General features: G+C 50.6%; 1 protein-coding gene across 1 annotated transcript in view; it reads right to left on the bottom strand.

Annotated features, from left to right (window-relative positions):
- The window catches only part of LOC310835581 (interleukin-6 receptor subunit beta-like), a 32,792-nt gene extending 25,248 nt beyond the window's left edge, over positions 1 to 7,544 (bottom strand). Inside the window, exon 1 of the mRNA XM_083720340.1 lies at positions 7,475 to 7,544. Within this exon, the coding sequence (XP_083576466.1) occupies positions 7,475 to 7,529 (55 nt within the window). The 5' untranslated portion in view covers positions 7,530 to 7,544. The remainder of the gene's footprint in view (positions 1 to 7,474) is intronic.
- Between the last annotated feature and the right edge of the window lie 7,632 nt (positions 7,545 to 15,176).

The following is a 15,176-nucleotide window of genomic DNA, read 5'->3' as shown; positions in this document are numbered from 1 at the left end:
AGACTACTATGGATAATTCAGAGCACGCCATTCCTTTTGGCCTCAGTTTCCTTTTGCGGGATGTTATGTACTGAGTTGAATAGGATCCAGAATGCAGCAGTCTGATTGGTCCTAGAACAATAGGATCCAGAATGCATCAGTCTGACTGGCCCTAGAACAATAGGCTCCAGAATGCATCAGTCTGATTGGCCCTAGAACAATAGGCTCCAGAATGCAGCAGTCTGACTGGCCCTAGAACAATAGGCTCCAGAATGCATCAGTCTGATTGGCCCTAGAACAATAGGCTCCAGAATGCATCAGTCTGATTGGCCCTAGAACAATAGGCTCCAGAATGCATCAGTCTGACTGGCCCTAGAACAATAGGCTCCAGAATGCAGCAGTCTGACTGGCCCTAGAAAAATAGGATCCAGAATGCAGCAGTCTGATTGGCCCTAGAACAATAGGACCCAGAATGCAGCGGTCTGATTGGTCCTAGAACAATAGGCTCCAGAATGCAGCAGTCTGACTGGCCCTAGAAAAATAGGATCCAGAATGCAGCAGTCTGATTGGTCCTAGAACAATAGGACCCAGAATGCAGCAGTCTGATTGGTCCTAGAACAATAGGACCCAGAATGCATCAGTCTGACTGGCCCTAGAACAATAGGCTCCAGAATGCATCAGTCTGACTGGCCCTAGAACAATAGGCTCCAGAATGCAGCAGTCTGACTGGCCCTAGAAAAATAGGATCCAGAATGCAGCACTCTGATTGGTCCTAGAACAATAGGACCCAGAATGCAGCGGTCTGACTGGCCCTAGAAAAATAGGATCCAGAATGCAGCAGTCTGATTGGCCCTAGAACAATAGGATCCAAAAGGCAACAGTCTGATTGGTCCTAGAACAATAGGATCCAGAATGCAGCAGTCTGATTGGCCCTAGAACAATCGGATCCAGAATGCAGCAGTCTGATTGGTCCTAGAACAATCGGATCCAGAATGCAGCAGTCTGATTGGTCCGCAGCAGCCACCCAATCCAGCTCCAGGTGGAAGTGAATCCCCAACCTGATTGGCCTACAGGTGAATCCCGGAATTAGCCAATCACGTGGGGCCCATTGCGTAAATAACGTATATAAAGCAGACATTCTGGGGGAACATCCATTCCTTGCTACCATGAGCTGAATAAAGAACATGAAATCCACACTCGACTCTGAGTATATTTCACAGGACAAGCAAATAAATTCCCCCACCCGCAAACAAGCAGGCGATTGGGCTTTGGTTCGACAAATTCTGTGATCCTAGGCATTGCAATTGCCTCGCTCCCTAGCTAGCCGTCCAGATTAATGGGATGATGACCGCAAATTAACCTGGGAGTGTTTTTCTTCTGGAAACGGTGATTAATAATAAACTGGAGAGGGGTGGGAGGTGATTCTGTGTTGTGTAGCATAGGGAACAGATGGAAGGATTAGCAGGGGGGCGCTGGGGCTGGGGGGGGGGACGACTCAAGAGCACCTGGAGAGGGATGTTGCAGCGTCGAAGGCCGCTGCTTCCGGAGGTAAAAGCATGAGCAACAGGCTGGGAAGCCTGATCTGCTTGCTGCCAAACAATTTCATGCCACAAAGTGCGTGCGTCTGGAGAACGAGCCGTCGCCAGGGCGAAAGCTGGATCTGCGAGTGAGGCCCTTCGCGAGCGCTTTAAAGGGTATTTGTGTGGGGAGCTCTGATTCTGCTAAGGGCATAGGTAAAGGTAAAGGGACCCCTGACCATTAGGTCCAGTCGTGGCCGACTCTGGGTGCTCATCTCGCTTTATTGGCCGAGGGAGCCGGCGTACAGCTTCCGGGTCGTGTGGCCAGCAGGACTAAGCCACTTCTGGCAAACCAGAGCAGCACACGGAAACGCCGTTTACCTTCCCTCCGGAGCGGTACCTATTTATCTACTTGTACTTTGCTGTGCTTTTGAACTGCTAGGTTGGCAGGAGCAGGGACCGAGCAACGGGAGCTCACCCCGTCATTGCGGGGATTCGAACTGCCGACCTTCTGATCGGAAAGTCCTAGGCTCTGTGGTTTAACCCACAGCACCACCCGTGTCCCCAAAAATATGGTATAGTAAGGTAAAGGGACCCCTGACCGTTAGGTCCAGTCGTGGCCAACTCTGGGGTTGCGACGCTCATCTCGCTTTATTGGGCGAGGGAGCCTGCGTAAAGCTTCCGGGTCATGTGGCCAGCAGGACTAAGCCACTTCTGGCGAACCAGAGCAGCGCACGGAAACGCCGTTTACCTTCCCGCCGGAGCGGTACCTATTTATCTACTTGTACTTTGCTGTGCTTTTGAACTGCTAGGTTGGCAGGAGCTGGGACCGAGCAACGGGAGCTCACCCCGTCATTGCGGGGATTCGAACCGCCGACCTTCCGATCGGCAAGTCCTAGGCTCTGTGGTTTAACCCACAGCGCCACCCACCTCCCCTAAGGGCATATGCAAGACCACATCTAGTCCAACCCCCTCCCTGTGTTTCAAAAGCCAAGCCATGGACTCCCTACTTTTGAAAACCATGATATATCTATGGTAGTTTTAGTTATGTGAATGGTGCCACAAACTCCCTTGGGGTCTGCAGACCACCAATTGGGAACCACTGTTCTTGATGAGGTTGCCTGAGTTGGCAAAGCTCATTTGACTGCCGCAAGAAACAGCATTTAGCACCATCAGTCCTGTATTTTGGAACGCTCTGCCAAATTCAGCAGGTGTTCCAACTCTTTAATCCCTGATGAACACTTCTCAGGGGCTGCACTCCCTCTAAAGGAGCAAGTGTGTCAAAAAAGCAGAGACATCATCTTGCCGACAAAGGTCCGTATAGTTAAAGCTCTGGTTTTCCCAGTAGTGATGTATGGAAGTGAGAGCTGGACCATCAAGAAGGCTGATCGCCGAAGAATCGATGCTTTTGAATTCTGGTGCTGGAGGAGACTCTTGAGAGTCCCATGGACTGCAAGAAGATCCAACCTCTCCATTCGGAAGGAAATCAGCCCTGAGTGCTCACTGGAAGGACAGATCCTGAAGCCGAGGCTCCAAGACTTTGGCCACTTCAGGAGAAGAGAAGACTCCCTGGAAAAGACCCTGATGTTGGGAAAGATGGAGGGCACAAGGAGAAGGGGACGACAGAGGACGAGATGGTGGGACAGTGTTCTCGAAGCGTTGTACAGATGGAGCAAAAGTTTTGATCCAATCTGTTTACTAGGCATTGAATTGCAGGCCTTTCCAGCCTCGTTGTGGCAGATTTTGCCGCTGGTTAATCTCTACACACACACACACACCTGCTTGCTCCCGGAAAATCACTCAGAAAGCCCCTTTCCTCTCTGGAGATGGGGTCTGACGGAGGCTGTTCTCCCCAAAGATCTGCAGAGATTGCTGGCTGCTCTCCACCAATTTGCAACGATGGACACAATGTTCTCCTGGCTTTCAGGAAGCAAAACAGAGATGTACGCAACACGGAAGGAGCGTGCCTTGGACAGAGATGGGGTCTGGAGAGTGGGAGCAGTGGGGGCCGCCCCCCCAGCAGCACCACATCTGCGCCCGACTAAGTGGGCAAAAGCGTATCGTTTTACACGGCCCGAGCAAAAAATAACCTTTCCAAAGCTGTCAACAAAGGCTGGGGAGAGGAGGAGACAGGTCTGAGGTGATGCCACAACTGTGAAGGCTCTTTTCTCGGAGACCTGTTTGCGCCTCCCCTGTGGTGCGGGACAGTGCCTTCCGGCTGAAAGCAATTTTCACCCTCCAGGCTCTGAGTTGGGGGGGGGGGACAGACACTGGCTTTCTCAGCCATCGGGGCTGCTTTGGGGGGGGCGGTAACATGGTCCCAAAGGAAGCAAAGGCGAGATGGATGGCACATGGGGGTCTGTGTGTTGTAATCACCCAGGGAAAATTCAATCAAGGCAAAACTTAATTTCCCCTCCTCCCGCGGTTTCGCTTGCAAAATGAGCAGGAAGATTTGCAATGCAGACTTTTGGAACTCAGAGCTGGACCGTAAAGAAGGCTGATGGCCGAAGAACTGAAGCTTTTGAATTCTGGTGCTGGAGGAGACTCTTGAGAGTCCCATGGACTGCAAGAAGATCAAACCTCTCCATTCTGAAGGAAATCAGCCCTGAGTGCTCACTGGAAGGACAGATCCTGAAGCTGAGACTCCAAGACTTTGGCCACCTCATGAGAAGAGAAGACTCCCTGGAAAAGACCCTGATGTTGGGAAAGATGGAGGGCGCAAGGAGAAGGGGACGACGGAGGACGAGATGGTGGGACAGTGTTCTCGAAGCTACCAGCATGAGTTTGACCAAACTGCGGGAGGCAGTGGAAGACAGAAGGGCCTGGCGTGCTCTGGTCCAGGGGGTCACAAAGAGGTGGACACGATGAAATGACTAAACAACAAAAGCCTTTGCCAACCTGTTGGCAATGATGTCAAACTACAACTCCCGGGCTGGCACTGATGGGAGTCATAGTCCAACAATAACCGGAGGGCGCCAGTTGGCGAAGGCTGTGCCAAACGAGAGCGAGGACATCGGCTTGAAATAATGGGCGTCTGTTAAACCACAGGCTGACTTTCAGCCTCTATTTAAATGATGTTAATTTGCATTCTGGCCTGGTAAACAGCGCCACCTGTCAGCAGCCACACAAACTGCAGCGTGAGGTCCCACTTCAGCGGTACCTATTTATCTACTTGCACTGGCATGCTTTCTAACTCCTAGGTTGGGGATGCGGGTGGTGCTGTTAGGATGTGTCCAAGGAAAGGGGGGCAATTGACAGGCCCCCCAGCTGGCTCCAGCCCACTGGCGGCAGCTGGGCAAACGGAAGGGCAAAGAATAAAGCGAATTTAAAGGTAAAGGGAACCCTGACCATTAGGTCCAGTTGTGGCCGACTCTGGGGTTACGGCACTCATCTCGCTTTACTGGCCAAGGGAGCCGGCGTCCAGCTTCCGGCTCATGTGGCCAGCAGGACTAAGCTGCTTCTGGAGAACCAGAGCAGTGCACGGAAACGCCATTTACCTTCCTACCTATTTATCTACTTGCACTTTGACATGTTTTCGAACTGCTAGGTTGGCAGGAGCAGGGACCGAGCAATGGGAGCTCACCCCGTCACGGCGATTCAAACCGCCGACCTTCTGAGGCAAGCCCTAGGCTCTGTGGTTTAATCCACAGCGCCACCCGCATCCCTTTACAGGCATTTTACTCAGCATCAGGACAAACATGTCTGCTCCCCTTCACGTCCAAGCAGCAGGAAGCATAAACAAAGGCTATACACAAATGGAGGTTCCCAGCAAGCTGTGCTGGAGAGTAAACAGGCATGTGACATACAACAATCATGTCTGTTCCTTTTAAGGTGGAACGGAACATCAATATCCTAACAGGTGCTGTGGTCTAAACCACTGAGCCTCTTGAGCTTGCCAATCAGAAGATTGGTGGTTCGAATTGCTGCGATGGAGTGAGCTCCCGTTCCATTAGTAGTTCAAAAGCATGCCAGTGCAAGTAGATAAATAGGTACCACTCCGGCGGGAAGATAAACGGCATTCTGTGCGCTCTGGTTTCCATTACAGTGTCCTGTTGTGCCAGAAGTGGTTTAGTCCTGCAGGCCACTTGACCCAGAAAGCTGTCTGCGGACAAACGCCGGCTCCTTCGGCCTGAAAGTGAGATGAGCGCCGCAACCCCATAGTCGCCTTTGACTGGACTTAACCGTCCAATATGAAGGTGCAAGCATACAGTTGCATTGTCTCCATGGAAATGGAGCAAGCTTGCTTTCTGCTGTGCTCCCGAGGAGAGCACCTGAACCAATGGATCTGAATGACAAGAAAGGAATTTCTGACTAAACTATGTGATGGGTAAGAGAAGAAGAAGAAGAGTTTGGATTTGATATCCCGCCTTTCACTCCCTTTAAGGAGTCTCAAAGCAGCTAACATTCTCCTTTCCCTTCCTCCCCCACAACAAACACTCTGTGAGGTGAGTGGGGCTGAGAGACTTCAGAGAAATGTGACTGGCCCAAGGTCACCCAGCAGCTGCATGTGGAGGAGCGGGGAATCGAACCCGGTTCCCCAGATTACGAGACTACTGCTCTTAACCACTACACCACACTGAGCTTTTTGGCCGTGGAACAGACTCCCTTCGTTGCAGGTTTTTAAACAGAGGTTGGATAGCCATCTGTCATGGATGCTTCAGCTGAGATTCCCTACATTGCAGCGGGTTGGACCAGATGACCCTCAGGGTCCTGCTGAACTGGGGCAATTCTACGATTCTGTTGCTTCAGACCTCTTGCAAAGCCATGTCCTTTTGCCCAAGCTTTCCTTGACCCATAAAAACAGACCTTATTTTATCCTGCATCCCAGAATCCCAATTTCCAACACGTTTATACTAAAGCATGGGTAGGCAAACTAAGGCCCAGGGGCCGGATCCAGCCCAATTGCCTTCTCAATCCGGCCCATGGACGGTCTGGGAATCAGCATGTTTTTACATGTGTAGAAAGTGTCCTTTTATTTAAAATGCATCTCTGGGTTATTTGTGGGGCCTGCCTGGTGTTTTTACATGAGTAGAATGTGTCCTTTTATTTAAAATAATAATAATAATAATAATTTATTATTTATACTCCACCTATCTGGTTGGATTTCCCCAGCCACTCTGGGCGGCTTCCAACAGAACACTAAAATACAAAAACCTATTAAACATTAAAAGCTTCCCTAAACAGGGCTGCCTTCAGATGTCTTCTAAAAGTCTGGTTGTTCTTGTTCTCTTTGACATCTGGTGGGAGGGCGTTCCACAGGGCGGGTGCCACCACCGAGAAGGCCCTCTGCCTGGTTCCCTGTTCTCGCAGCGAGGGAACCGCCAGAAGGCCCTCGGCGCTGGATCTCAGTGTCCGGGCAGAACGATGGGGGTGGAGATGTTCCTTCAGGTATACCGGACCGAGGCTGTTTAGGGCTTTCAAGGTCAGCACCAACACTTTGAATTGTGCTCGGAAACGTCCTGGGAGCCAATGTAGGTCTTTCAGGACCGGTGTTATATGGTCTCGGCGGCCACTCCCAGTCCCCAGTCTAGCTGCCGCATTCTGCATTAGTTGTCATTTCTGGGACACCTTCAAAGGTAGCACCACGGACAGCGCATTGCAGTAGTCCAAGCGAGAGATAACCAGAGCATGCACCACTCTGGAGAGACAGTCTGCGGTCAGGGAGGGTCTCTGGATTATTTGTGGGGCATTGCACCTCTGAGTTATTTGTGTGGCATAGCAATTCGTTCATTCCCCCTCCCCAAATATAGTCCGGCCCCCCACAAGGTCTGAGGGACAGTAGACCGGCCCCCTGCTGAAAAAGTTTGCTGTCCCCTGGACTAGAGCTTCACGTTCTGCTTCTGCTTCCATGGCATTGCCTTGTTGTTTTCACCTTGCACAGCTCTCGGCGGTTTTCCTTTTTAAATATCATCCGGTTCGTAAATGCTCTAAATTAAAAACAGACAAACACAAAAGTGCTTCTGCATCTCTGTTCTTACCTGAGCAGGAGACAGAGGTGAAGAAAATCAGTAGACATCTCAGAATCAGCTGCATCTTGAAGGTCCCACCAGCTTTGGAGAGATTAACAAGAGCATCTTGTAGAATCATAGAGAGATGGAAGGGTCCCCCAAAGGTCATTTAGCCCAACCCCCTGAAATGTAGGGACCTATGGGTCTCAGCTGCACTTTTGTTGTTGTTGCTTGTTGGCACAGGCTGACGTTGCTTCGAAATGGAAAAGTGGAAGCATGGGAGAGGTTTATCATTGTCTCTGTATAAGTTTTCTGTTTCACAATTTAAAGTACAGACACTTCAGGTAAAGGGACCCCTGACCATTAGGTCCAGTCATGGATGACTCTGGGGTTGTGGTGCTCATCTCGCTTTATGGCCGAGGGAGCCGGCGTACAGCTTCCGGGTCATGTGGCCAGCAGGACTAAGCCGCTTCTGGCAGACCAGAGCAGCGCACGGAAACGCCGTTTACCTTCCCGCCAGAGCGGTACCTATTTATCTACTTGCACTGGCATGCTTTCGAACTGCTAGGTGGGCAGGGGCAGGGATAGAGCAACGGGAGCTCACCCCGTCGCAGGGATTCAAACCGCCGATCTTCTGACCAGCAAGTCCTAGGCTCTGTGGTTTAACCCACAGCGCCACCTGGACCACCTAAACCCAGAAGTACCGGAACGGGTTACTTCTGGGTTTTGGTGGTCGCACATGTGCTGAAGCGTCAAATCACAACCTGCAGGTGCGCAGATGCACAGCTGTGGGTTGCGAATGTGCATCCCACACAGATCACGTTCACAACCTGAGTGTTCACTGTACTCGTTTTTACATCCTTTAGATACCAATGACTTCCCTTCTTTGTTTTCCATTGTTCTTTTTCCATATCACAAATCCCTGCGTATTTTACAGAAACTATACCATTCCATATTCCATTATTACATCCATCAAAGCTCATTTACACTACAGTGGTACCTCGGGTTACATACGCTTCAGGTTACAGACTCCGCTAACCTAGAAAGAGTACCTCGGGCTAAGAACTTTGCTTCAGGATGAGAACAGAAATCGTGCTCTGGCGGCGCGGCGGCAGCGGGCGGCCCCATTAGCTAAAGTGGTGCTTCAGGTTAAGAACAGTTTCAGGTTAAGAACGGATCTCCAGAATGAATTAAGTACTTAACTGGAGGTACCACTGTATTGAATTTATCTTAACAGCGTTTTCAGCTGTACACAGTCATTTCCCATATATTCATTAAACATTTTCCAATCTTCTCTAAACACATTTTCTTCTTGTTCTCTTATTCCATATGTTAAGTCTGCAAGCTGCACATATTCCGTCAACTTAAGTTGCTACTCTTCTTTGGTTGGGACATCGCTCGTTTCCCATTTTGGGGCTAACCAAATGCAGTAGGTAAAGGTAAAGGGACCCCTGACCATTAGGTCCAGTCGTGGCCAACTCTGGGGTTATGGCACTCATCTCGCTTTATTGGCCAAGGGAGCCGGCGTACAGCTTCCGGGTCGTGTGGCCAGCAGGACTAAGCCGCTTCTGGCGAACCAGAGCAGCGCACGGAAACGCCGTTTACCTTCCCACCGGAGCAGTACCTATTTATCTACTTGCACTTTGATGTGCTTTCGAACTGCTAGGTTGGCAGGAGCAGGGACCTCACGCCGTTGTGGGGATTTGAACTGCCAACCTTCTGATCGGCAAGTCCTAGGCTCTGTGGTTTAACCCACAGCGCCACCAAACGCGGTGGTGGAATACACAAACAACCTTTATTTATGAAAGGTTTATTATTGGAGCCAATCAGCCATGGCCTCCTTTTGGGTGGTTCGATCCATCCCGGCTCCCACCACTGAAAAGGATCGAGGGCTCTTAAAAGACCGCAAGCTTGGCGCGAGTCAACAGTGTGATGCAGTAGCAAAAAAGGCTAAAGCTATTCTAGGCTGCATCCACGCCTGGAATACTGTGTCCAGTTCTGGGCACCCCAATTTAAGAAGGATATTGACAAACTGGAAGGTGTGCAGAATTGGGCTACCAAAATGATGTTTCTCAGGCGGCTAGTCCTAGTCTTTATAACCCTGTACCTTCTTCCAGAAGGCAGAAGCTGAAAGAGATCATTTCCGGGCTGCAGCTTTCTTATGGCACCTGGAAGCATAGATTTGATCCACCACAAATCGCCCCCATCCTCTTTTAATGCCATCCACAAGTTATGGCCCTGTGGCAGGGAGTTCCGCAGGCCAACCACACGCCGCGTGGAGGACTTCCTCTAAACAACCGCGCTGGAAGTCAGGTTCAGAACCGCCGCCAGCCCCAGATAATCGCCACACCTTGCAAAATGACGGATAAGCATCGCTAAGAAACCAATTTTACGCACAGAACAGCTCACCGTTTCGTATCCTCTCTGGCACCGCCGCCAGTGCGCTCTTGCGCCGCTTTCAACACAATTCAACTTCCAGCCTTTTGCGTTGGGCTGTTGGCTTCTCTTTTTCTTCCAAATCGCGAGACTTTTCGGGGGGGAGCTGTTACCTGTGAGCCGCGAGCCCTGCCGCAGGAGAGATCGCCTTTCCCCACGAAACGAAAGAACAGGTCGCGCTTCGTTCCCGGGTCAAAGGAGGACGCTAAAAACCCTCTTTGCCACGGCAAGAGAGTCTCTCTGCAAAAAATTCAGCGGCCCCGTGGCGGTGGGAATAAATTCTGCACCTGTTACACCTTTTCTGAGCATCTAAAACTGGTCCCGGGTTAAACGAAACCCAGCCCGCTCTCAGACTGAGCAAGAAAAATAAGGTTTTGCTCCCATTTAGGGTTTGCCGGTGGTTTTCTTTTCGCCCCCCTCCCGCAGCATCACATCCCGGGATGAAGGCGACAGGTGAATGGATCGCATTCAGAAAGGTGCTTTTGTAAGATGCATGCTGAAGGGGCGTGGTCTGCGGCTCCGGGCCAATCAGAGGGGAGGAGGGGGAGGAGCCCCCCCCCACAAAGTTCCTCTCTTCCTTACTATGTAAAATCATAGAATCATTTTTTGTTGTTTAGTTGTTTAGTCGTGTCTGACTCTTCGTGACCCCCTGGACCAGAGCACGCCAGGCCCTCCTGTCTTCCACTGCCTCCTGCAGTTTGGTCAAACTCATGCTGGTAGCTTCGAGAACACTGTCCCACCATCTCGTCCTCCATCGTCCCCTTCTCCTTGTGCCCTCCATCTTTCCCAACATCAGGGTCTTTTCCAGGGAGTCTTCTCTTCTCATGAGGTGGCCAAAGTCTTGGAGCCTCAGCTTCAGGATCTGTCCTTCCAGTGAGCACTCAGGGCTGATTTCCTTCAGAATGGAGAGGTTTGATCTTCTTGCAGTCCATGGGACTCTCCAGAGTCTCCTCCAGCACCAGAATTCAAAAGCATCCATTCTTCGGCGATCAGCCTTCTTGATGGTCCAGCTCTCACTTCCATACATCACTACTGGGAAAACCATGGCTTGAACTATACAGACTTTTGTTGGCAAGGCGATGTCTCTGCATAGAATCATAAGTAAAGGTAAAGGGACCTCTGACCATTAGGTCCAGTTGTGACTGACTCTGGGGTTGCGGCGCTCATTTCGCTTTACTGGCCGAGGGAGCCGGCGTACAGCTTCCGGGTCCTGTGGCCAGCAGGACTAAACCGCTTCTGGCGAACCAGAGCAGCGCACGGAAATGCCATTTTCCTTCTCACCGGAGCGGTACCTATTTATCTACTTGCACTTTGACGTGCTTTCGAACTGCTAGGTTGGCAGGAGCAGGGACCGAGCAACGGGAACTCACCCCGTCGCGGGGATTCGAACCGCCGACCTCCTGATTGGCAAGTCCTAGGCTCTGTGGTTTAACCCACAGCACCATTTGCATGCAAAGTTATTTGGTGAGTGGTTGTCACAAAGCAGACCGTGCCTGTCTCTCCATCTTCCCACCCCTCTATACAAATAGACACCGCTGATTTAATTCGGGGGAGATGCAACCTTTGCTTGTGATATAAATTGCATTCCATTACCCATCATCCTTAAAATATCCTTGACTTCCCTTCTTCTCTTTCCAGGGTTCATTTTACATATCATAAATCCCTGCATATTTTACAAAAACTAACCCATCCAGTATTCCATTATTACATCCATCAAAACTCATCCACATTGTTGAACGCTGCCAACGTTTTCAAGTGTACACAATTTCCCCCCATGTATTCAGTAAACGTTTCCCAATGTTCTCTTAACGTTATGTTCTTATTGTTCTCTTATTCTATAAGTTAAGTCTGTAAGCTGGTGCAAGTTCTTTTAAATTGTTTTTAATAGTGTGTTTTAATGCTATAAAGGGACGTGGGTAGCACAGTGGGTTAAACCACAGAGCCTAGGACTTGCTGATCAGAAGGTCAGCGGTTCAAAACCCCGCGACGGGGTGAGCTCCTGTTGCTCTGTCCCAACTCCTGCCAACCTAGCAGTTCGGAAGCACGTCAAAGTGCAAGTAGATAAATAGATACCGCTCTGGCGGGAAGGTAAACGTCATTTCCGTGCGCTCTGGTTTCCGTCACGGTGTCCTGTTGCACCAGAAGCAGTTTAATCCTGCTGGCTACATGACCCGGAAAGCTGTCTGCGGACATACGCCGGCTCCCTCGGCCTGAAAGCGAGATGAGCGCCGCAACCCCATAGTCGCCTTTGACTGGACTTAACCGTCCAGGGGTCCTTTACCTTTTTAACTTTTTACCTTAAAGTGGCTTGATATGGCTTGAAATGTACAGCTCAGACGGTACCTTTCAGGAATCTGTTCAGGGTACCGAAGAAAGCAGGATATACAGTGGTACCTCGGGTTAAGAACTTAATTTGTTCCAGAGGTCTGTTCTTAACCTGAAACTGTTCTTAACCTGAGGTACCACTTTAGCTAATGGGGCCTCCTGCTGCCACTGTGCAATTTCTGTTCTCATCCTGAAGCAAAGTTCTTAACCTGAGGTACTATTTCTGGGTTAGAGGAGTCTGTAACCTGAAGCGCCTGTAACCTGAAGCGCCTGTAACCTGAGGTACCACTGTATTTTCCACTTAGTGCTGACTTACAGTAGCCAGAACTTTACCTGAGAGAGGGGTGTTTTTCTTCCCTTTCTGTGCAGATGTTTTTTTGTTCGTGTTGCCTTAATTATATCTGCAAATGATTCAATGACAATGCAGACCTGGATGGACTTATAGTGACTCAATATGGAATCCTACGCTGCACTTAACCTTAGCATCTCCCTCCGACACCGCGCCGGCAGAGATTCCCCCTACGCACCTTCCATTGAGAGGCACGAAGACAGCTTAGATTTGAGTGGTTTTAAAAAGTGTTTAGGGATGCGGGCGGCGCTGTGGGTTAAACCACAGAGCCTAGGACTTGCCAATCAGAAGGTTGGTGGTTCGAATCCCTGCGACGAGGTGAGCTCCCGTTGCTCGGTCCCTGCTCCTGCCAACGTAGCAGTTCGAAAGCACGTCAAAGTGCAAGTAGATAAATAGGTACCACTCCGGCGGGAAGGTAAACGGCGTTTCCGTGCGCTGCTCTGGTTTGCCAGAAGCGGCTTAGTCCTGCTGGCCACATGACCCAGAAGCTGTACGCCGGATCCCTCGGCCAATAAAGCGAGATGAGTGCCGCAACCCCAGAGTCGGTCACGACTGGACCTAATGGTCAGGGGTCCCTTTACCTTTAAAAAGCCTTTAAGCAAGCACTTGCACATCTTAGGGTAGGAGATTCAAGAGGATGGTCCAGGTGCCAACTTGTAAAACTCGTGCCAACTTTACAGACCCTCCAAGTGTTCCTATCTTCCACTTTCTGATTTGACCCTGGAATGTCCCACTTTTCCTTCGGACCGTGGTTTTTGACCAGTGTGCCATGGCAACCTAGGGTGCCTTGAAGGATGGTCAGGGCTGCTGCAGGCAACACTGGCCCATAGCTGTCAACTTACAGATTTGAAAATAAGGGACCAGCAGCCTTGAAAATAAGGGATCAGCAGCCAAAATAAGGGATTTTCCGGGCACAGGTATGTTAAACTTCTGAGCCCCTCCGAGCCAAAGGCAGAAAGCCCAGCCAGCAGCCAAGCGAAGCCTCAAGCGGTGGTTCCCACAGCGCAGCAACCCGGCAAAGGGGACGCAGCAAGGAAAACCACCGTCACCTCTCCACTGGGAAGCACTGAGCAAAGGCAATTTGATTGGCACAAGGCATGCAAGCTCCACCCCCCCAGTCGTCCTTAGACTCCTTATTGGGTGAGCAACGCAGCCAAGCAACACAGTTGGAGCCTCCCTCTCCCTGGCCGGCAGGGAGTGAGGGGAGGAGCTGCTTCCTTTGAAACCCGGGAAATTTAAGGGACGTCATCAATAAGGGACAGCAGCGGGACACGGTGCTGGGATAAGGGACTTGCCTGCCAAATAAGGGACAATTTACAGCTATGCACTGGCCTCTGTCCCTCTTTCCTTCCTCTGATGCCCTCTGGCGTCTCTGTCTCCCAAAGGCTTGCACAGCTGTTTGTTGCAGCAGCCCCGGCTGCAAGCTCCCTGTGCGAATGGCACCTCTGGGGCTGGCCAGGGGGTGCTGGGCGCCAGGAGCTGAGGTGGCCTTGGAGTAAGCAAGCAAGCTAGTCTGTGGCGATCATGTTTTTGCCAATTCCGTCTTTGACCGTGTAATTACTGACCTGTGACAGGTGTGTGGGAAGAAGCCAACATCTCTGGGTGAAGCAAATCAGCGAGGGTTTCTGAACCCCGCCCCCCATGAACATCTCGCTCAACTTCAGCGTCCCTCACCTGTGAATATTTGTGAACATTCCGTGTTGGCCTTTTTGACCGGAGTCATTTATGAACCGCTCTGCTGGCCAGTTTGGTAGAATTTTTTTCCAGAATTTCAAAGGTGGATTTTCTGCTGCTTCATAAATGGTCTAGGCTGGGGTGGTTGGGAAGAAGGCAACGTCTCTGGGTGAAGCAGAAAATGTGTGAGAGGGGTTTGTACAAGAGGGAACCACATTTTGAGCTCCTCAGAGGGAAGGCAGGATATAATTGTAATAAATACGTACCAGTGGGAAATTTCTCCTGTTTCGTTACTGGGAGATGCCTGGTTTGGCTTATTTATTTTCAGGTGGACTTGAGGCCTTCTGCAATGCACTCTACGTGGGTCTACCTTTGAAGGTGACCCGGAAACTACAACTAATCCAGAACGCGACAGCTAGACTGGGGACTGGGAGCAGCCACCGAGATCACATAACAGGGAGCAGCCACTGAGAGATCTGCATTGGCTCCCAGTATGTTTCCGAGCACAATTCAAAGTGTTGGTGCTGACCTTGAAAGCCCTAAATGGCCTCGGTCCAGTATATCTGAAGGAGCATCTCCACCCCCATCGTTCTACCCGGACACTGAGGTCCAGCACCAAGGGCCTTCTGGCAATTCCCTCACTGAGAGAAGCCAAGTTGCAGGGAACCAGGCAGAGGGCCTTCTCGGTGGTGGCACCCTCCCTGTGGAACAAAGATGTCAAAGAGAACAACAACTACCAGACTTTTAGAAGACATCTGAAGGCAGCCCTGTTTAGGGAAGCTTTTAATGTTTGATGTATTCAAGTATTTTAATATTTTTTGGGGGAAGCTGCCCCAAGTGGCTGGGGAAGCCCAGCCAGATGGGCAGGGTATAAATAAATTATTATTATTATTATTAAATACGTACCAGTGGAAAATTTCTCCTGTTTCGTTACTGGAAGACACATGG

This window comes from Podarcis gaigeae (genome assembly GCF_964106915.1).
Source record: "Podarcis gaigeae genome assembly, chromosome: 18".
NCBI lineage: Eukaryota > Metazoa > Chordata > Lepidosauria > Squamata > Lacertidae > Podarcis > Podarcis gaigeae.
The sequence above is the reverse complement of the archived record's forward strand: the minus strand, read 5'-3'. Positions and strand labels throughout refer to the sequence as shown.